The following is a 22,846-nucleotide window of genomic DNA, read 5'->3' as shown; positions in this document are numbered from 1 at the left end:
ATATATATATATATATATATATATATATATATATATATGTATGGAAGGTGGCAAGGGGACGCAGGATGATGCAGGAGTAAATATTCTCTTACGTTTCGACGGATGTCTTCCTCAGAGAGACATAAGAGAATATTCACTCCTGCATCATCCTGCGTCGCCTTGCCACCTTCCACTCATCTGTCTCCACTTTATACTACAACATATATAAATATATATACTATATATATATATATATATATATATTATATATATATATATATATTTGTGTGTGTGTGTGTGTGTCTACCTACCTAGTTGTATTTACCTAGTAATTTACGGGAAGGGGAGCTGTGTATTTACCTAGTTGTATTTACCTAGTTGTATTTTACGGGAAGGGGAGCTATGCTCGTGGGGTCCCGTCTTCATATCTCATTTTATCTAAACTATTTTTAAATTCATGTATTGTTTTTGCACACACCACTTTCTCATCTAACTTGTTCCAACTGTCTATTGCTCTGTGAGGAAAGCTGTTCTTTTTAAAATCTCTTCTATAGCTGTCTTTTTTTATTTTCTTTCCGTGTCCTCTTGTATTTCTGTCATCCCATTTTATCAGATTCTCTCTATCAGTAATTTCTATGCCTTTCATGATTCTGTAAATAGCTATCAAATCTCCTCTCTCTCTTCTTTGCTCTAGTGTCTGTAGTTTAAGTTTTTGTAGTCTCTCTTCATATGATAGTTTTGAGAGTGTTGGTGCCAGTTTTGTAATTGCTCTTTGTATTCTTTCAAGTTTTTTTATACATTTTTTTGTACTTGGTGACCATATCGTTGCTGCATATTCCAAACTTGGTCTTATCAGGGTGATTAGGATTTTCCTCACCATTTCTTCATCCAGGTATGTAAATGCCACTTTGATTGTTCTTATTAAATTATAAGTTTCTCCAAAAATCTTATTTATATGTTTCTCAGGTGACATATTATTCATAACAATGACTCCCAGGTCCTTCTCATTTTCTACTTTTTTTATTCCTTCTTTTCCCAAATTATATGATCCTGTTATTCTGTTTTTGCTTTTTCCAAATTCCATTATACTACACTTTTTTGTATTGAACTCCATCTCCCACTTCCTACTCCATTCTTGTACTTTATTTAGATCTCTCTGTAGTGATTCACAATCTTCTTCAGTTTTCACTCTTTTCAGTAATTTTGCATCATCTGCAAAGAAGCTCATATAGCTTTCAATTCCTTCATCCATATCATTAATATATATAGCAAACATTATTGGGGCCAGAACTGTTCCCTGCGGGACACCGCTTATTACTTCATTCCATTTTGAGTGCTGATCTCTTATCACTACTCTCATTTTTCTTTCTTGCAAAAAGTCTTCCATCCAATTTAGCAATTTACCTTGTATTCCTCCTTCATATTCTAATTTCTTAAGCAACTTCTTATGTGGTACTTTGTCAAAAGCTTTTTTTAGGTCTAGAAATGCACAATCAGCCCATCCATCTCTTTCTTGTATTATATCTATTAGCCTTGAATAGAAACATATTAAATTGGTGACGCATGATCGTCCTTGTCTGAATCCAAATTGCCTTGGATTTAGTACGTTGTTTTTTTCCAAGTATTTTACCCATCTACTTTTGATAATTCTTTCACATATTTTTGCTATTGTACTTGTTAGAGAGACTGGTCTATAGTTGGTAGGTTCTTCTTTATTTCCTCCTTTATATATAGGTACTATATTTGCTTTTTTCCAATCTTCTGGAACTTTTCCTTCTTTTAAGGAACTGCTTATTATGCTATGTATTTTGTCTGCCAGTTCATTCCTGCATTCTTTCAGAATCCAGTTTGCTATTTCATCTGGCCCATGCGATTTTCTGACATCAAGATTACCCAAGTGTGTCAATATTTCATTCTTTGTTACTTCTATTTCTTCCATAGGGGGGACTTTTTCCTTCCACTCAATCTCTTCAGGTTGTATATTTTCCCTTGTAAACACTGATTTAAAATGTTTGTTCATAATTTCTGCCATTTCCATTTCCTCAGTGTATTCAACTCCTCCTTGTCTTAATTTCTCTAAGTCTTGTTTGTTTTTCAGTTTATTGTTTACAAATCTGTAGAATAGTTTTGGTTGATCTTTACACTTTTCTATAACATCTTTTTCATATTTTCTTTTTTCCTCTCTGCACTTTTGTACATATTCATTTCTATAACCAGTATATATTTTCCATTTTTCAGGTCTTCTGTCTTTTTTCCATCTGTTCCAGGCTTTGTCTCTTTTGTCCTTTAACTCCCTACAACTTTTGTTGTACCAGCATTTTACATATTCTTTTTCTTGTTTTTGTCTTGGGACATACTTTTCCACTCGTTTTTTGTAAATTTTTGTCAAAATATTCCATTTCTCTTCCACTGTTGTTTCTTCTTTGTATATTTCTTCCCAGTTTTCTTGTTGGAAGAATTCTCTTATTTTATCAAAGTTTGTTTTTTCATACATCATTCTTCCTTTTCTATATTGTTCATTTCTTTTCATATATTTTTCTTCATTAAGTTCCAGTTCAATCAATATGTGGTCACTTTTACCTATTGGTGTTTTATATTCAATCTTGTCCACTATTCTAGGTTCAGATGTAATTATTAAGTCTAGCCTCGATGGTTCTTCTTCATTTCTATACCTAGTGTTCTCTTGTATCCATTGTGTCATTGAATGGTCAGTAATCATCTCAAGTAGAGCATTTCCCCATGAGTCATCACCACTCTTTACTGTCATTTCTTCCCAGCAGATTTCTTTGCAATTAAAGTCGCCCATCATAACTATTCTTCCTCCGTCTTCCATTATTTTAGTTAATGCTATCTTTGTGTCCTCTAACATACTTTTATGTTCACTCTCCTCCCATGAGGCTGTTTTCGGAGGCACATAATTGATCACAAATTTTCTGCTCTTCTTATCTCGGTCTTCCACTTCTATCATAATCATCTCTACTGTATTCTTTCCATATATGACCCCTTTCACGTTTATATCCTTCTTAGTCAGGAACATAACTCCACCCCCTTGTTTTTTCTCTCTGTTTCTAATCCAATAATTGTATGTATTATGTCCTACACTGTTGGGTGGTAGTGGGCCTTTTAATTTTGTTTCTACAATTCCCATTATGTCCGGTTCTTTTTCTTTCAAATAATCATTCAGTTCATTCAATCCTGTTATCAATCCATCTATATTTGTGTAAGACACTCTTAGTTTTCTGCCACTTCCATTGTATTCTCTGTTTCCCTTATGTTTTTCTTTAGTATGTCGAACTGCTTTATTTTCATGTTCACTACTCTCCAATAGAATCTCTCTTTCTCTGACTCCGTTCTTTCCTCGTTTTTTGCCTTAGCTTCAATTCTTTTCTGCTTTTCTGCCTCTCTTTCCTCCTTATTCATTTCTCTTTTTATCCATACCTTTTTATATTGATCATTTGTTGCTAGTTTCCCTGTCTTGGATAGAATTTTCTCTGCTGTTGTTTGTGACCTGAATTTAATCTTAATTGGTCTGGTCTTATCTGTACTATATTTTCCGAGTCTGAATTTTTCCTCAATTTCCTTTATAATTTCTGGTTCATCTTCCTGGACTAATTTTAATAAACTGCTTACTCTTTCATTTTCCTCCTTGATTCTTGCGGTTCTATCTGGGTTATGTTTCTCTTCCATTCCTAATATAATTATACATTTCTTTTTGTCAGCTAATTCTCTTACTATATTCTCCTTCTGTCTCATCACTTTAATAACTGAGTCTTCATTATGTTCTTTCAATTGCTGTTTGACTATGTCAGTGAATGAAACCTTATTCCCTTCTTGAGTTATTCTCCAATTTTTAGCTTCTGTAGCTATTTTCTCTCTGTTTTCATTACTATTCTTCTTCAATTTCTCATTCTCCTCCTTTACATTTCCTAACTGTCTTTTTAGGTCCTCTATTTCTTCAGTTAAGTTTCTGTTAGCCTTCTCTAGTTGTTCCAACCTTTCAATTCTTTGGAAAATGGAGTCTACGTTACCTAACTTACGCTCCAAGTCCTCGATCACCTTATCAACTCTCTCCTCTAGTCTTATCAGTCGGGGGGGGGGGGTTGTGTCCCCCCACCCTCTTTAAATCCCTGGAACATATTCTCGTCACTTTCTTCTGTATTGCTCCTCTCTATACTTCTAATCTTTACATTTTTATTAGACATTTGATCCTCGCTAAGTCTTTTGTTTACCTTCCGCTTGTCTGGCTGGGCAAAGTCTACTCCCTCCTCATTTCCTTCCATTTCCCTCAGTAATCCCTCCCCTTTTCCTCTTTCCCTACGTTCCCACTACTCCACGAGCAATTTCCCCCCCACCCTGCAAAAACACTAGGCACTTCTCTTTGCGTTGGGATCCACAGACTTCACTTTTCTTCAGAACGTCTTCTAAGCCGTCCATTCGTTGAAGTGTGTGCGCGCGTGTGGGTGTGCGCACGCGTGTATGTATATATAATATTTATATATGTATATATATATATATATATATATATATATATATATATATATGCTTGTATGTGTGTATCGTATGTATATATATATAATATACATACATATACGTATACATATATGTACATATATATATATATATATATATACATATATATATATATATATATATAAATATATGCGTAAGTAACCATTAGGAAAAGTAAACTAACGAAGCAGAGCGCTTTTGTATAATTACATCTTCAGTGCAGATACAAAGCATAATTTGTATCTGCACTGAAGATGTAATTATACGAAAGCGCTCTGCTTCGTTAGTTTACTTTTCATAGTGGTTACGCATTTGTGAACACACGCTTCTAGTGTTTTTATTGCATATATATATATATATATATATATATATATATGTATATATAATGTATATACATATATGTGTATATATGCATATATATATATATATATATATATATATAATTGTGTGTGTGTGTATGTATATATATATGTATGTATATATATATATATATATATATATATATATATATATATAAACATAAAAATATAGATGTAGATATTGATATACAGATACTGATATATCTTCTTAAATGTTAGCACTTAGCAGACATTAAAGAAATAAATTTTTAGACAAAAAATGCATAGGAATAAAACGGGAAAGGAATTTTATTCGTCGAGTCCTGTCTCCTGTTCTCCATGCATCGGAACTAATTTAAAGTTATTTCATGGCTTTAGCTTGAGCTATATAATCTAGGCAATATCGATTTGGAACATATATATGTTTTTTTTTTTTCCAATTCCATAGTCTTTGGTTTGACCTAAATGATCTCGCGACGCTCTTCTGTCAGATTTGGCCACTCGAATAATCATGTCACCTCTTTTCTTTCTTGAAGTGATGACAGGTCCAAAGCCTTTGGTCTCTCCTTGTATGGTTTATATACAAGGTTGGGGACTGATTTGGTCTCTGCTCTTTGTACTGTCAGTCCTTCGTTTTGTACTACACATTCTAATCTAGGGCGAATCTGGTGTTCTAAGATTTTTTTTTATATCATTATGCGGTGTATATTGTGTTTATTCATGTTCATTAATCGGACAGTACTGATTTAAAAGACGTGTAACATTTTCTTATGTGATGACAGCAGACAGAAATGCTCGCACAAAAGAGGCTAAAGTGAAGGGAGCTCCCATAACCGTCGTGCAGGATTGTTCCACGCTCTATGACGCAGGCGTTAAGGTAAGAAAACGTGTTTCCTTTTGATCTCGTTCATTCTTGTCCTTTACAAACAGAATTAATACTTTTCAACTCAGTGGTATGTGTATGGATTCTATTCTGTCTGAAATTCGTCTGTCTTCACACAGGCAAATGGTATCTACCGACTCTTTCCATACACATTTAACGTCTATTGTGACATGAATACAGACGGTGGGGGCTGGACTGTAATACAGCGCAGGTGAGTAATCACTTGTCACTTCTCTAGAAGATAATAGTAGAAATATACTATTGAACTGTTATGTATCAAAGACGAAGTAAAAAATTATAAATACGTTCATCCACCTTTGATAAAAATATGCAACACTGGTACGGTATGTTGATAATATTCAGAGCCCTTACATGTCTAAGTGCCGCGTCGGGGCAAAGTTCTCAGCTAGAGTCGACATCCAGGTCCCTCCCAGCAGGAGCCAGCTCAAACTTCGAACTAGGGCATTAGCACACACGCAGTGGCACCTCCAACATAGTCTGGAGGCACAGATTTCCCAACGGGCGGAGTGGTAAAAAGGTGACAGCATATGAACCTCTAGTCCCCCCCCCCACCCGCTCCACTCCCAGATGGATAGAAAAGTTACTCTTCAGGCTGCGTCTCGAGGACCGTTGCTTCTGGCAACTTAATCCCCAAAGCACCATGGAAGACCGCCGGTGCAACCACTGCCGTGCAGAAAATGCCGACCTCCTCCACTACCTGAGCGATTGCCCCGCCACCTCTTTCCTCAGACAGGGACCACCGGCTCCCCCTGAAGGTCTTGTGAGCCGCCTCTGACGCCTCCAAAGCCCCTATAAGCTCCGTCAGCTACTAGAGCGTCCGCTGCCGCTTTAACAGCTGCAGTCTCTCTTTTCTACTACCCCCTATCACCCTCTGACTAGCTACACTATTCCACCTTCTCTCCACAAGGTATGTCTTACATAAACACCACCGCACGGGCTCAAACAAAGCCCGTGGGAGTGACACTCCCCCCCCCCAAAAAAAAAGTGACAAAGTGACCCCCCCTTCCCCATCACCACTTCCCATCTCCACCAACCCTTACAGCCTGTTTTAGCTATTGGCTTGCGAAATAAATAAAAGGATTTTAAAAATTAATGTCCCTATTGCAGAAAGGATAAGGGGAAACTATTTCATATTCTGTTGATTCTAACGCAAAATTCGTATATTATGGTAAAATATTCAGGGTTCCTTTGACCCTTTTTATTATAATTATTTTGTCAGCCTTGTGGGTGGCATGTCCAGACTAGAATTGCCGCCCCCTAAAGGTGCCGCCCCAGGGCATATGCCCCCCTCCCCCCCTATGAGGGCCCTGATGATATTAGAGTTTCTCATTATTGTGGAAAAGTAATAGCCAAGTTGGTAGAGCAGTGAAATGAACAGCATAAGATCGTCAATTCGAGGTTTATTCCTATCTGAGTTTACGCGCCGGTCGCTTAAATTTGTCTAAATAGGGTGCGAGTTTGGCTTGTGCAAGAGGATGTAAGCTGAAGTGGAGCGGGTGGCCTATCCAACTGTTATTCTCATAATGTTCTGAATGTAAGACTACTTTGGTTCATGGTCTTCTTTCTGCCACTTTAATTTTCCATGTTCTTTGTACTTGCTTCTACGCACTGCTGTAAAGCAGAGTGGAGTTTACACTCATGCAGCCCTCATAAAGCACCTTCTGTTGAATTTGGTATGCAATACACATGTATATTCTGTTGAATGATGGTGTCTTTTGGGGCCTTTCATTTCGCCCTGATAACTGTTTGTATTCTACTGGAGTATGTTGTTTACCAAGACCATATTCACTTATATCTTTATTTTTTCCCATCTTCCCACTCGACCTATTACCACTGATAAAGTTGAAATAACAATCATGATTGTGCCTTTGGTTGCTTCTGTCTAAGGTGTCATATATGTTCGAGCGTGATCTCAGTATACAACAGTCACATATAATATCTTCCGGAAGATGGTAACACCCAGGGGTACAGTGCCAATCTTATAGGAGCCGGAGCTCTGGAGGTCCTGACAAAAGCCTACCATCCCTATCATGTTTCTATATTTTTGCCTACTGTATGTCACATGGTGATTAAGTATTTCGTGTTTGCTCTCACTGATTATCATTAGATAATTATAATAATCAAATACACGAGGGAAAAAGGTACAAGCCATTCTAGGTTCAAGTATCTCATTGTCTCGCTCAACAGGATGCCACTCGACCTTCACACGAGCTTCGTGCGGAACTGGGCGGACTATCGACGAGGATTTGGAAACCTTGAGACTGAGTTCTGGTTGGGGCTTGAGGCACTCCACCAGCTCACTTACAGCGCCGACTATGAGCTTCGTATTGACATGGTCGACTTCGAGCAAGGACCCAAATATGCCAAGTACGAGGTGTGTAGGTTGGTTCTTCCACTTTAACATGTGTGATCCATAACTTTGGTTAATTAAGACGACTGGTATTGACTGCCACTTGCCCTAAATATCTTGAGAGTTTATACATGGCAAAAAGGGACGTATATCACTGCTACAACCTCCAGTTTTTATCCTCTTCACCTGAGAAAAAAGTATTGTAAGTTTAGACAAATTTAATGACACATATTATTGCTGTTATAGACAAGATATACAAATTATGTATGCACGTAATTATGGCTGTTCACTACACGGAGGAAAAGATAAAATACACAAAGACCCTTATTCACCCTCGGTTGAAATGCAGCAATTATGTAGAAAACCTAATAAGGTATTTACTGTTAAGGCACACCAGCTCAGTTGGTAAAGTAGTGGGCTGCGAAGTAGAAGTTGTTCGTTTCAAGGTTTCACCCAACTGGATTTCCGACTCCGGTTGCTTCGAATCACCTACTTACTCGTTGGATGACTTACTTTGTGGCGTTGTGACTAAAGGAGGGCAGCGAACGCCGTAACCCTTACAGAGTGCTATCATCAGCAAATATACCATGATCTACTTCATGATTAGACTCCAATTTCATTTATATTAATCATAACTCATTACCCAACGGCGCAGTGGTAGCGTTTGCAACTGCTAACTCAGCGGTCCGAGTTCGAATCCTGCCCAGGGCTGTAATCATTTCAGTATCACTATGCTGCGAACCATCACTCCAACTCTCATGGGTGCGGAGTAGGGTGTGTGTGTGTGTGTGTCAGGTCACAGCATTACCCACGTAGATCGGTCATACATGAGCTCTGAGCTCTCATCCGGGAGGATAGTAGTTGTCGATCATGAGTCCAACACATGATCCAAGACCATGATGAATTAGACACACACATATACCTTAAAACAGGTTTATTCATGCTACTTTCCCATGCAGCAGCGCCTGTTATAGCTCCAGACAGCAAAGGGGCATTATAGAACTAAAATATTGACGTGAGTGTGGGCTCCAAGCATGATATACATACTGTAGAATCACTATCCTGAAACATGACGTTATGACCAGCAGAAGTCGTTGATAAGGCAATTTAAGATTTTATGTAGAATTGGTGAATCGCGAATCTCGAGTTTTGCAGGGCATTCCGCGACCCTGCGGTACATCCATCCACTCTTACTCCATTGTTGTTATATATTATACAGTGTACGCTCATCAACATTTAATCCACACATTCTGACCCTGAATTACTTTCTCTATTTCAAGTGGAACTAAGAGATCGAATTTCTTGCAGGTCTTCCAAGTAGGTCCCGAGGAAGACGGCTACCGTCTCCTTACGTACAACTACTCGGGCAATGCAGGGGATGCCCTTTCCGTCTTTCATTCTGGCAGAAAGTTTTCTACCATTGACAAGGATCAAGTACGTAAGGGTTTAATTAGACAGTAAATTCTTAATACTCACACTTACCAGTTGGAGTAAATTTCATTATCATTATTGTTGTTGTTTGTTGTTACTGTTAATATATTTTCAGCATATTGTCATGCCATTAAAGGCACAATCTAAACCATATCAAGTTGCCAGTCATTATGATAATATAACCACAATATTCAGTTATGATAAAAGTTGCAACAATATTGATATAATTATTACAATAATAGTAATAACCTCATCATTTAAAATTGAAAAACAAGAATAAGAATGTTGTGATTGTAAACCACCACCTCTAACAGCCCCAAACAATAACATCAATGACAACAGCCACAAGAACAGTAAGAGTAACAATAGTGGCAAACAGGCCCCAAGGCAAATACCAATGACCTATATATATATACTGATGGTTAACACCCCCACCTTCCCTACCACTATATAACTCACACAAATTTACACTAATGTCTACAAGACATCAGGTAACTATGATAGTTACGATGTTATTTAACTTGACTTTAACAAAGCTTTCGACAAATTGCCCAACCAGAGACAACTAAACAAAATCAAAGCCCATGGCATCAGGGCCCTCACATGAGAGGGGGGGGGGGGGCATATGCCCTGGGGCGGCACATTTAGGGGGGCGGCAATGCTTGGACATGCAGCCCACAAGGCTGACAAAATAATTTTAATAAAAGTCAAAGGAGCCCTGAATATTTTACCATAATGTGCGAATTTTGCATTAGAATCAACAGAATATGAAATATTTTCCTTTCTGCAATTGGGACATTCAATACAAATCTTAAAATCCGTTTAATTATTTTGCAAGCCAATAGCTAAAACAGGCTGTAAGGGTTGGTGGAGATGGGAAGTGGTGATGGGGGAGGGGGGCATCACTGAGAACTTTGCCCTGGGGCGGCACTTAGGCATGTAAGGGCTCTGCAAGGCATAGGAGGAAAAGTGTTTGAATGGATCAGAGCATGGATCAGTGACAGAAAACAGTGGGTCACCATAAACAGTGTAAAATCCAAATGGGGTAGTGTTACTAGTGGAGTTCCCCAGGGCTTATTTTTGGGTCCCGTATTGCTTATGTATATAAACAACTTGGACAATGTGATTAGTAGGGATGTTAATAAGTTGGCAGATGACACTAAAATACATACATATACTAATGGTTATTTCCCCCTTAGAAGGGAGGTAGCCAAAAAACAAATATAAAATCCACTCCCACCCATTCCATCCCCACATACTCAACTCCTATTCACCCACCTCTCTCTTATCTTGGCTCCTCCTGGATGATGGGTCATTCCTTCATCTTGCCCACTGCACTGGGTCAGAAGCGTGTGACAAGACACAACACACCCATAGCAAGGCTGCTTCATTTAATCAGCGACCATTCCTCTCTGTCCCCTCATGCAGAAAAAGAGAAGAGTGGGAGAAATCCTTTTGGGCTGCATCAAAATATCATTCACACATACTCCCTCACCCCATCCTTGCCACTCCCATGCACCACCATACACAACCATTCTATATTCACTCTGATCTTTTGTCTTCTCCCTTCCTTCATCAACAGACATCCCCCTCTTTCCCAATGCCCCTTTTACCCCATCCATCCACCTCATCCTTGGTCACCTCTCATGTTCACTCCTCCACCTCTGCCTACTACACTTCTTTCACTAATCTTTCTTCACTCATTCTTTCCATGTCCAAACCATCCCAATACTCTTTAATCAACCCAATCTCTCAACTCCCTTTCCACCTCCACTCTCCTCACCTCCTCATTTCTCACTCTATCCAGCCTAGTGTCCCATATCATACTTCTCAGGCACCTTATCCCAAACATATTCAAACTTCTCTTTTATGTTCCATGTTTCTGCCCCATACAGTGCTGTCGACATAATCACTCCTTAATACAATCTCCTCTTAGCATCCATTCCCAAATGTCTATTTCCCATTACACTTTTTAATCCCTCAAGGTATTTTACCCCCTTTTCTACCACATTCACATCCAAATATCTAAAGCTATCCACTCCCTTAATACTCAATTCCAATTTGTTGCCACATTCTCCCCTTGTACATCTCATCACATTTGCTCACATTTATCTTCAACCTCCTTTTGCACACCTTTCCAAACTCTGTCACTAGCTTGCTTAATCCCTCCACTGATCCTGCTACAAGGGCAGTGTCATCAGCAAATAACAGCTGGCTTATATCCCACTTTTCTCCATTTTCTTTAACCATCTCCAATTCCCAGCCCATTACCTTTGTATTCACCTCTCACACTACCCCATGTATAAAACCAAGGCAACTGCACATCCCTGACGAAGTCCCACTTTTACCTCAAATCACTCACTCTCTCCATTTCTGATTCTAACACAGGCTCTACTGTTGTAAAAACTCTTGACTGCTCTTAACAGCTTTCCTCCTATCCCATATATCTGTAATACCTCCCATAGTGCCTTCCTCTCTACCCTGTCATAAACCTTTACCAAATCCATAAAGGTCCCAAAAAACATCTTTCTCACATATCTGCCTTACCACAAAAATCTGATCCACATAACCCCTACCTGTCCTAACCCCATACTGTTCCTCACCAATTACTCCATCTGTTCCTCTCCTAATCCTCTCAATCAAAACTCTCCCATAAGTCTTCCCAACAACACTCAACAAACTGATCTCTCTGAAACTACTACACTCACACTTGTCCCCTTTTCCATTTAAAGTGAAAGTATAGATGCATTCCTCCTGTCCTATAGCACTCTACCCTCTTTAACAAACATTAAACAATCTCACCAGCTAGTCTACCATCACTGTACCTTCCTTTTTTAAGACACTGTACGACACCAATCCAACTCAGGTGCCTTACCTGCTTTCATCATTTTAACAACTGCTTTCACATCTTTCCTTATTTTTTCATCCATTTTTCTCACTCATCACTGTAATTTTCTTAGCACTTCCCACTGCAACTACCTTTCCCTCCCTATCCTCCTTCACACTGAGCAACTCCCTAAAATACTCTGCCTATCTTCCTCTTACTGCTGTTTCTTCCATTATTATCTCTCCATCTGTACCATTTACCTTTGCTTCTGTACTTGATTCGCCTCCTCTTTCTCTCTTAATTTCTTTCCAATGACCATGTGGACAATTTGTTAAGGTCTTCTTGCAGTATCTCAGTGTCTCTTGACTTAATTTGGTGTCCTATCTTAGTGTCTTTTGGAAAGACACTAAAATAGGATATCATATTAAGTCGAGATGCTGAGATACTGCAGGAAGATCTTATTATACTGTTCACATGGTCATTGAAGTAGCAAATAGACTTTGTTATCTCAATATGCAATGTGTTAAAAGTAGGTTTACATAACTCAAAATACAGGTTAAGACAACTTCATGGATGGGTATGATAGGTGTTAATGGACATGGAATTGCCTAGTGTATGCCTTATGGTCTCTTGCAGTCTCCTTCATTCATATGTTCTTAGGTACATAACTTCAGAAATAAACAACCCATTGAAACACCCTTCCTAACTCCTTGGTGATGAAAGGTCACCCTGGCACCTGCCACACCCTTAGATAAAAGAAAATGCAGTTGTATCCACTGGTTGCCTGTGCAATAAGTTTGTTTCAAAGACTACACAATTACCAAAGGAGATAAAGAAAATGTACCCTAATCACTTATGATGGCGGCACACTAGACTAACATGTTACTTGCTTTAGCTTCTTCATTTGAATGGAAACAACTTTGGTTACAATATTTTAGACTTTCATAAGAACATTTCAACAATGTGTCCAACATTTGTATAGGTTTAATTTCTTAGTTCATCATCCTTTTTGGCTACCTCCCTTGAAAGGGGGAAAAGGCCTTGGTATATGTATGTATGTATCATTCAGCTTCTCACTATATGATGCAAAAGTAATTTGACATTTGGAAATTTGAAAAGCAAGAGTGTAACCAAAGCCGTTTCTACTCAAAGCAAAAGCAAGTAGCATGCTAGCAAGAAATGTTTAGCGTGCTGCCACCTTTAATCTTACTGTTTAGGTCACTAAATGATTGAAAACAATAAAAACTTATTCTGTACTTGAAGAACAAATTAATGGTTACATATTTCTTACATATAATACTCATGTGGTCACCATTCTAATCTCCACTAATATTGTTTTCTTCTGACATGGTTTAGGATCTTGATGGCAATTCAAGCTGTGCAGTGCGTAAGAAGGCAGGCTGGTGGTTCCATGCATGCTACTCTGCCAACCCCAACGGTTTCTACCCAAGCAATCCCATCAGGTGAGCAGAAAATGTTGAACTATGGAAAACAGGGGAGTGGCAAGGTGGTGAGATAAACACAGAAATCCATTGGAGTTTGCATTTCTTTATATTGTGTCCTTACCATATAGTGAGTTCTGAAACTATCAGTTGTTTTAAGAAAAGGTTAGACAATTCTATGAATGGAGACGATAGGTGGTAATGGACATGGAATTGCCTAGTGTAAGCCTTATGGTTTCTTGCAGTCTCCTTTATTCTTATGTTCCTGTGTACATAACTTCAGAAATAAACAAGAACCCATTCAACCACCCATCCCATCTTGTTGGGAATGAAGGGTCACCTTAGTCCACCAAATCAAACACTCTTATACCAATAAGAATATTCGAAAGCTTACTTCTTTAAGCAATTTCTACTTAAGAGCTTGACACTCATTCTTCGTACTGGGCCCATGATCTTATCCTATCAACTTCAACTGTATTTCCTTTATATTTTCACATAAGAATTGACAACTGCTGACAACCAAACATTCTTAGACTTCTTGGTGAGAATGAAACACAAGGTAATAAAAATTCCAACCATTTTATGGGTTCACATCACCATCCTGTGATGAGTACAGTATGCCTTGTGTAACCTATCCCACAACTCTTACACAATCTTAGAAACAAAATGAGAGGGATGTAAATGTAGTAAACTTCCTTTGATATGTAGTGAACAAGCTGAACCAAACTTATTGTTGTATTATAATAGTTATGAGTAGATCATCAAATACCATTGAATATACTCTCTCAGTTTTGGTGACTTGCAAATAACACTTCACAGTATGTATGCTTTGCAGAAACTCGGTTAAAGATCTAAAGTGAAAATCTGACCTGTAAGCACAAAAATCAGCCATATCAAGTTTAGGTATACAGTATTCTACATGTAACTATGAGGAGAGTTTCAATGCAGTTCCCAATGTCATCAGCATGGAGAATATAATCTACCTTACATATGTGGAATCTGGTTGGTAAATCCTTCAAGGTACATATATATTTCAGCCCATTCAGTGCTGTGATGTTTAATATAAATTTTGGCTCCAGATGATTTTATTCAGGGATGGATTCCTTTTATATGCTACAATAAAATTTATAGATAAAGTGGGGAAAAATGTGTACAACATTCAGCTTTCCACTTATGAAATATGCTTGGCAAGCTTGGCTGGGAGTCTATGAGACATTATTATTATTCATTTTATGTAGAATGATTAATAGATCCATACTTGTGACTCCAGATACAATCACTACAGAGTAAACACAGAACTCCTCAAACTACTATGCCCCACACCAACAATACCCAGACAACACAATAACAAGCAGCCAATACCCCACCTGAGGTATTGGCTGCTTGTTATTGTGGCAAAGTAGCATGCAGTTGATACTTTAGGGTCTTTATGGGGCACCCCTATGGACCAGAACCACACATCATTTTGTCTATGATAGAGGAAAACTCTGTTCATAGAGAAATGATGACACTTTTATACTACGACTGTCCCTCCGTTATGCTGTTCCCCAACCCCTTGTTGCTGTCCTGTACCATTTCTCTGAGTATTCATTTTCTGTGGTGGGGGAATTCCCTGTGGTGGGGGAAAAGAATACTGCCACCAAGTATTTCCACTTGGATTGTAAGAGGCGAGAAGAAAGGGACAGGGATTGGGACTAGGCATCCTTCTCCTTGTAGCCCCACAGGGGACATTCCTAAAAGAAAAAGTAAAGGCATAAGAGGGTCTGGGAGTTTTCTGACCAGCACCCTAAGATTTGGGTCTTTTAATGCGCGTGGATGTGGTACAGATGAGAGTAAAAGGGAAGAGATAGGTAGTATGTTTGTGAGAAGAAAGATGGATGTGTTGGCTTTGAGTGAAACTAAGTTGAGAGGGAAGGGTGAGTGTAAGTTTGGGAGTGTAAGTGGGAGGTTATCAGGAGTGAAGAGAGGGCAAGGGAGGGAAGGGGTGGCTATTCTAGTAAGTGAAGAGATAGGTAAATGTGTAGTGGAATGGAAGGAGGTTTCCTCAAGGATAATGTGGATGAAGGTGAAACTGGGAAAGGAGATGTGGGTCTTTGTAAGTGCAGATGGGCCTGGCAGTGAGAAGAGTGTAGAAGAAAGGGAGGCTTTTTGGATTGATTTAAATGAGTGCATAGAGGATTTAGGGAGAAATGTCAATGTAATAGTACTGGGAGACATTAATGCTTGGGTAGGAAATGGTCCAATTGATGGAGTGGTTGGGAAATGTGGAGTTCCTGGAAAGAATCGTAGTGGAGAGTTGATGATGGAAATGTGTCTAGAGAGTTGATGATAGGAAATACAGTGTTTTGGAAGAAAGTCAAGCATAAGTACACATGGGAGAGGGTGGTGGATGGAAGGGTGGTGGATAGAGCGTTAATGGATTATGTAGTGGTAAATAGGATTATGATAGGAAGAGTTAAGGATGTACATGTGCTAAGGGGAGAGGGTGGGAGAATATCAGATAATTTTTTGGTGGAAGGTAAGTTGAGAGTGGAGGATAGATGGAGAAAGAGGAAAGGGACAAAAGGTAGGGAGGTGCTTAGAGTGAACTCTTTGAATGAAAAGGAAAAGGAGAAGGAGTACAAGAAGAAGCTGAAGGAGGAGTGGGAGGGAGTGAAGGATAGAGTAGAGCTAGGTGTGGAGGAGGAATGGGGATGGTTCAAGGAGGGAGTCACAAAATGTGCAAAGATGGTGTGTGGAACAAGAAGGACAGGAGGAAATAGAAGGAAGGGTAGTGAATGGTGGGATGAGGAAACAAAGAAGGTTGTAGAAGAGAAGAAGCGAGCTTTCACAGATTGGTTACAAAATAGGACAAGGCAGTCATATGAGAAGTACAAAGAAAAGAAAAGAGAAGTAAAACAAAAGGTAAAGGAGGCAAAGAGGAGAGCAGATGTGAAATGGGGTAAGAGTATGACAGAAAATTTTGAAAGTAATAAAAAGATGTTTTGGAAAGAAATTAAGAGAGGAAGAGGAGGCAATTCAAGTAGAGAAGGAAAGGTAAAAGGTGCAGATGGAGAGATGATAATGGAAGAGAAGGCAGTAAGGGGAAGATGGGCAGAATATTTAAGGGAGTTGCTAAATGTGAAGGAGGATAGGGAGGGAAAGATAGTTGCAGTGGGAAATGCTAAGAAAATGACTGTGATGAGTGAGGAAAATGGAGGAGAGATAAGGAAGGATGAAGTGAAGGCAGTTGTTAAGATGATGAAAGCAGGTAAGGCACCTGGTCTGGATGGATGCCATGCAGAATGTCTAAAAAAAAAGGAGGTACAATGATGGTGGACTGGCTGGTGAGGTTATTTAATGTGAGCTGGAGAGAGGGTAGAGTGCCAGAGGACTGGAGGAGTGCTTGTATAGTTCCACTTTACAAGGGAAAAGGGGACAAGTGTGAATGTAGTAGTTTCAGAGGGATTAGCTTGTTAAGTGTAGTTGGGAAGGCTTATGGGAGGATCTTGATTGAGAGGATCAGGAGAGGAAGAGAGGGAATAATTGGTGAGGAACAGTGTGGATTTAGGACGGGTAGAGGTTATGTAGATCAGATCTTTGTGGTAAGACAGATAGGAGAAAGCTATAGGAAAGGGGAAGGATGTTTTTTGGGCTTTTATGGATCTGGAAAAGGCTTAGGATAGGGTAGACAGAAAGGCACTGTGGGAGGTTATGCAGATATACGGGATAGGAGGAAAGCTTCTGGGAGCTGTCAAGAGTTTTTACAAGAGTAGTAGAGCTTGTGTCAGGATTAGAAATGGAGAGAGTGAGTGCTTCGAGGTAAAGGTGGGACTTCGTCAAGGATGTGTTATGTCGCCCTGGCTGTTCAACTTATACATGGATGGGGTAGTGCGAGAGGTAAATGCAAGGGTGGTGGGTCAGGGATTGGAGATGGTTAAAGAAAATGGAGAAAAGTGGGAGGTGAGCCAGCTGTTGTTTGCAGACGACACTGCGCTTGTAGCAGGATCAGAGGAGGGATTGTGGAAGTTGGTGACAGAGTTTGGGAGAGTATGTGATAGAAGAAAGCTAAAGATAAATGTGGGTAAAAGTAAGGTGATGAGATGTACAAGGGGTGAAAGTGGCAGTAGACTAGAAGTGAGTATTAAGGGAGAGCGACTGGAGGAAGTGGATAGTTTTAGATACTTGGGTGCAAATGTGGCAGGAAAAGGTGGAGTGAAAGTGGAGGTAGAATGTAGATTGAGAGAAGCGAGTAAATGTCTTGGTGGATTAAAGTGTGTAATGAGGAATAGACATTTGGGAATGGATGCTAAGAGGAGACTGTATGAAGGAGTGATTGTGCCAACAGCATTGTATGGGACAGAAACATGGAACATAAAGAGAGGAGGAGAGAAGGAGTTTGAATGTGTTTGAGATGAGGTGTCTGAGAAGTATGATAGGGGTTACTAAGCTAGAGTGAGAAATGAGGAGGTGAGGAGGAGAACTGGGGTGGAAAGGGAGTTGGGAGATAGGGCTGATGAAAGAGTACAGAATTAGGATGGTTTGGACACATGGAAAGAATGAGTGAAGACTAGTAAAAGAGGTATGGAAGGCAAATGTGGAGGGAGTGAACATGAGGGGATGTCCTAGGATGAGGTGGATGGATGGGGTGAAGGGGGTTTTGGGGAGGAGGCGAATGTCTGTTGAGGAAGGATGGGAGAGGACAGAAGACAGGGGTGAATGGAGAATGGTTGTATATGGATGACGTCCCCCAAATCAGGCTCGCCCAAAGTGGCTCGACAAAGAAACTGAAAAAAGTATTGCTAAAAAGAGACAGGCTTATAAGAAATATAAGTGCTCGGGTGCATCTAATGACTATGAAAGTTATGTATCAATACAGAGAGATTTAAAAAAGACAATAAGAAAAAGAAAACGACAATACGAAATGAACATCGCTAATAAATCCAAAGAGAATCCCAAAGAATTCTATAGTTACATTAGAGATAAAAAGGTTGTTAGGAATCACATTGGTCCACTATTATCTGCTGACGGTCAACTTGAATATTCAAATGAAGGAATGTGTAATATCTTAAACAATTATTTTAGCTCGGTATTCGTAAACGAAACACCTCAAAGTGAATTCCAAACTGAAACCTGTGAAAAGTCTGGGGTAAACTTACTCACTACGGTAAATATAACAAAAGAAAAAATTAATAGGTGTATAGACAAACTCAAAGTTAATAAAACACCAGGGCCTGACGGTTGGCATCCAAGAATCTTAAAGGAAAGGAAAAATGAGATTGTTGTTCCATTAGAAATTATTTTCAAGAAATCCATCATATCCGGAGATGTCCCAAGAGAATGGAAGCTAGCTAACGTTACTCCCATATTCAAAAAAGGTGACAAAAAGAAACCAAATAACTATAGGCCTATAAGTTTGACTTCGATCGTAGGAAAAATAATGGAAACTATCATCAGAGATGATATCGAATATCATTTAGAAAGTAACCGTTTGATAAATGATAGCCAACATGGTTTCAGACGGAAACGTTCTTGCGTGACTAACTTACTCGAATTCTACAACACAGTTATCTCCAATTATGACAAAAGAAACAATATAGATTTAATATATCTAGACTTTGCAAAAGCTTTTGATACAGTCCCACACGAAAGACTACTTACTAAATTAGCTTTGCATGGAATAAGTGGTAGCCTATTAGGTTGGACTAGTAATTGGTTGAAAGGTCGAAAACAGAGAGTTGTTTTAAATGGAAAAACTTCTGGATGGAAAAGTGTTGCAAGTGGAGTTCCTCAGGGTTCCGTTCTTGGGCCACTTCTATTCATAGTATATATAAATGATATAGACCATGGACTAAAATCTACTGTTTCCAAATTTGCTGATGATACAAAACTGTGCGGAGTGGCAAATGATCACTCAAACCAATTAGATATTCAAGAAGATTTAGATCAATTACAGCAATGGTCTGAAAAGTGGCTAATGAAATTTAACACAAGTAAATGCAAGGTAATGCACATAGGTAAAAATAACAGTAAGTTATTTGGAAATTCGTTAACAAAAGTGGATAGTGAAAAAGATCTCGGCGTAATTATCAGTAACGACCTCAAATCATCCAAGCAGTGTATTTCAGCCTCTGAGAAAGCAAATAAGATTCTGGGATTGATTGCGCGATCTGTTGATTTCAAAAGTCCATCACTCATTAACAAGCTATATAAATCGTTAGTTCGTCCACATTTGGAATATGCTGTTTCCGTATGGTCACCGAATCTCATTAAAGACATTGACAGACTGGAAAAAGTACAACGGCGAGCCACAAAACTGATTCCAAATATCAAAAATAAATCATACGAAAATCGACTTAAGCACATGAATCTGTTTTCCCTAAAAAAGCGTAGACTCAGAGGTGACTTGATACAGGTCTTTAAGATTTTAAAGGGAATTGACAACATCAAAAGTGACCAAATTTTCACATTGAATGAGAATCAGACAAGAAACAATGGTCTCAAACTGTCCGGAAATAGATTCAATTTGGAAGTAGGTAGAAACAACTTTGCCAACCGTGTAGTTAATGAATGGAATAAACTTCCTGCACAGGTAGTGCAATGTAGTTCAGTTCGAAGCTTTAAGAATCATTTAGATAAATACCTAAGTAAGATGCTGTAATGATTATAATTTATCTTATATTATTTGTTTTTGTTTTGTTATAATTTGTCTGTCTGATTTTCATTTATCATTAGTTATATGTCAATTTATAATCATTTACTATTTACCTTTTTGTTTGTTATTCAACTATACCTATGCATTTATTTATGTATTTTATTTATTTTTACATTATTATAGTTTTAATTTATTATTAATATGATTTTTTTTTTTTTTTTTTTTTTTTCATCCGAACTAGATATGGATCAAAAGGTCTCCTGTTGGCATGCTCCGCCTTTGTAATCCTTTGTAATGTTGTGATGCATGAGGTGGAATGGGTGGGGGGATGGGGGTGAGGTAGTATGTGTGAGCAAAATCTGACGCAGCTCGAAGGGATTTCTCTCCATTTTCTCCTTTTATGCATGGGGGGACAGAGAGGGGGGGTCGCCAATTTAATGAAGCTGCCTTGCTGTGGATGTGCTGTGTCTTGCGACACTGCTTCTGACCCAGGGCTGTGGACAAGGTTCAGGGATAACCTGTCATCCAGGAGGTGCTAAGATAAGAAGGGGTGGAGGGGTGTGGAGTGTATTCAGGGATGTAATGGGTGGGAATGATTTTTTGCCTTTTCCTTTTTGGCTACCTCCCTTGTAAGGGGGAAAAAGCCTTGATATATGTATGTAAGTGACTTATGGTCCTGACTAGGCTGCTTCTGGTTTTTTTAATGCCACAGGTCTTCTGCAAGAAAGACCATGGACAAGATTGATTGGTTAATACTTGTGACCCATCAGTGACTGCAGAATGTGCCTCAGAGGTGATCATTTCAAGTATCATTGGTTACATTACGTACACATTTACTAATCTTAAACCTATAAATCTGGTTTAACCACAGGATGAGGACAAGACCTCCAAACTTCTGAGATTTGTAAAATATTTACTTCTGCACAGGGTGGTGCAAAATCTCTTCTCCACCAAACTAAACACTCTTATAGTATTAAAAAAATTAAAAAATGTACGTCAAGCAATTTCTACTTAGAGTTTGACACCCTGTCTTTGGACTGGGCCAAAGATTTTACTCTATCAACTTCGACTTTACTTCCTTTACATTTCCACATAAGAACTGACAACCAGTGACTGCACCCCTCCTATTACTACAAGCCAATGACATAGACACTGTCCCACATTAATACAATGTATGTAGCAGTCCAAAGTTTCTTTCCAGAGATATTTATAGGGAGGAGGGGAGCCGAGGACCATTGCCAACTGTTTGGGGCTGTGGGTTTCCTGTTAGTTAAACTTGAGGCAATAGGTATTATTATCGCTGCAAAACACCTGACCTCTCTACCACATCTAATTGGGGGCAAAGAAAACCAAGCATTATTCAGAACCAACAAGACTCAGTTGTGTAGGCCTTATGGTCTCTTACAGTTTCCTCCATGCTTTTGTTCTATCTGATTGACACATTTCTCCATAGTGCTACAACATTTTCTTCAGTGACACACATCTTTTTCTTCTGACACCCTAAACATTCTTAGACTAATCTTCACATATATATCCATATAGAAAACTCTTACTTAACTATTTCTAGAAGCAGCTCAAATTAAATTATTTAATTGCAGTAAAAAAATTCTAAAGTCAAACACAGCTCTTGGCCCTGTATAGGGGACATATTTGTCTCTGTACCGAGTGCATTTCATATCACTTCACTATTAATGAGGATTTATTATGTTTAAGTTGAATGCAGTTTTCTTAAATTACTTAACCCCTTGAAATATTATCATTTCTATCTGCCATTTCAAGTGTGCTTGTCTCTTGATTGCAGGAAATTGAAAGCCCCAGAAATCCGTTGGTGGCAAAACAATGACAGTGTGCTGGTTCTCACTGAAATAGATATGAAAATCAGGCGGCGAAGACTTCCTGGCCATCACCATGTCCAGGATCAGGATGCTCCAAGCTCCACTCCAAGTCGCCCGACCTCCCCAGCCACAACTGTTGATCCAGGTGATTTCCTGCGCACCCCAGCTCCTGAGTACCGGCGACTCCCTCTCCAAAGTGCAAGTCTTCTCAAACCACAGGATTAGCTTGCCATTATGTGTACCCTCACTATGCTGGTGCATGATAAACTTAACACAAAGACACACTGCACTCCAGCTGACTACGGAGTTCACAGTAGTATTTTTTTGTCTGTTATATGTCTGATGACAAAAAGATGCACACTTGTTTTCTCTGAGATGATTTGGAGATTTCATTGGAGGATTTTGTATAAAATTATTCTGCATTGGTCAGTATAGAATTATGCAACCCAGCAACAATAAACTTCATGTACTAGCTAAACTCAATTTGCATGGCAGAGGATGATTTAATATGTGAAATAAAATAACTTCTATTTATCATTTGTATTCATTATTCTCTGAAACCAGATAAAGGAAAAATATAGAAAGGTATGTATATGT

The 22,846-nt window shown here is 38.8% G+C and overlaps 1 protein-coding gene across 10 annotated transcripts in view; it reads left to right on the top strand.

The window, feature by feature from the left end:
• The window catches only part of LOC143034557 (microfibril-associated glycoprotein 4-like), a 27,588-nt gene extending 4,805 nt beyond the window's left edge, over window positions 1–22,783 (top strand). For 9 of the 10 annotated variants that reach the window (XM_076200784.1, XM_076200783.1, XM_076200782.1 and 6 more), the window contains exons 3-8: window positions 5,609–5,703; window positions 5,829–5,920; window positions 7,918–8,104; window positions 9,389–9,514; window positions 13,695–13,801; window positions 22,216–22,783. In XM_076200784.1, the coding sequence (XP_076056899.1) occupies window positions 5,609–5,703; window positions 5,829–5,920; window positions 7,918–8,104; window positions 9,389–9,514; window positions 13,695–13,801; window positions 22,216–22,474 (866 nt within the window). In that variant the 3' untranslated portion in view covers window positions 22,475–22,783. The remainder of the gene's footprint in view (window positions 1–5,608; window positions 5,704–5,828; window positions 5,921–7,917; window positions 8,105–9,388; window positions 9,515–13,694; window positions 13,802–22,215) is intronic. The other variant, XM_076200780.1, reaches the window with a different exon arrangement.
• Window positions 22,784–22,846: the final 63 nt, after the last annotated feature.

The sequence above is a fragment of the Oratosquilla oratoria genome, chromosome 17 (assembly GCF_046742065.1).
Source record: "Oratosquilla oratoria isolate Oo_2021 chromosome 17, ASM4674206v1, whole genome shotgun sequence".
NCBI classification, from domain to species: Eukaryota; Metazoa; Arthropoda; class Malacostraca; order Stomatopoda; family Squillidae; genus Oratosquilla; species Oratosquilla oratoria.
Note: the sequence above shows the minus strand (reverse complement) of the source record. Positions and strands in the feature narration are given on the sequence as shown.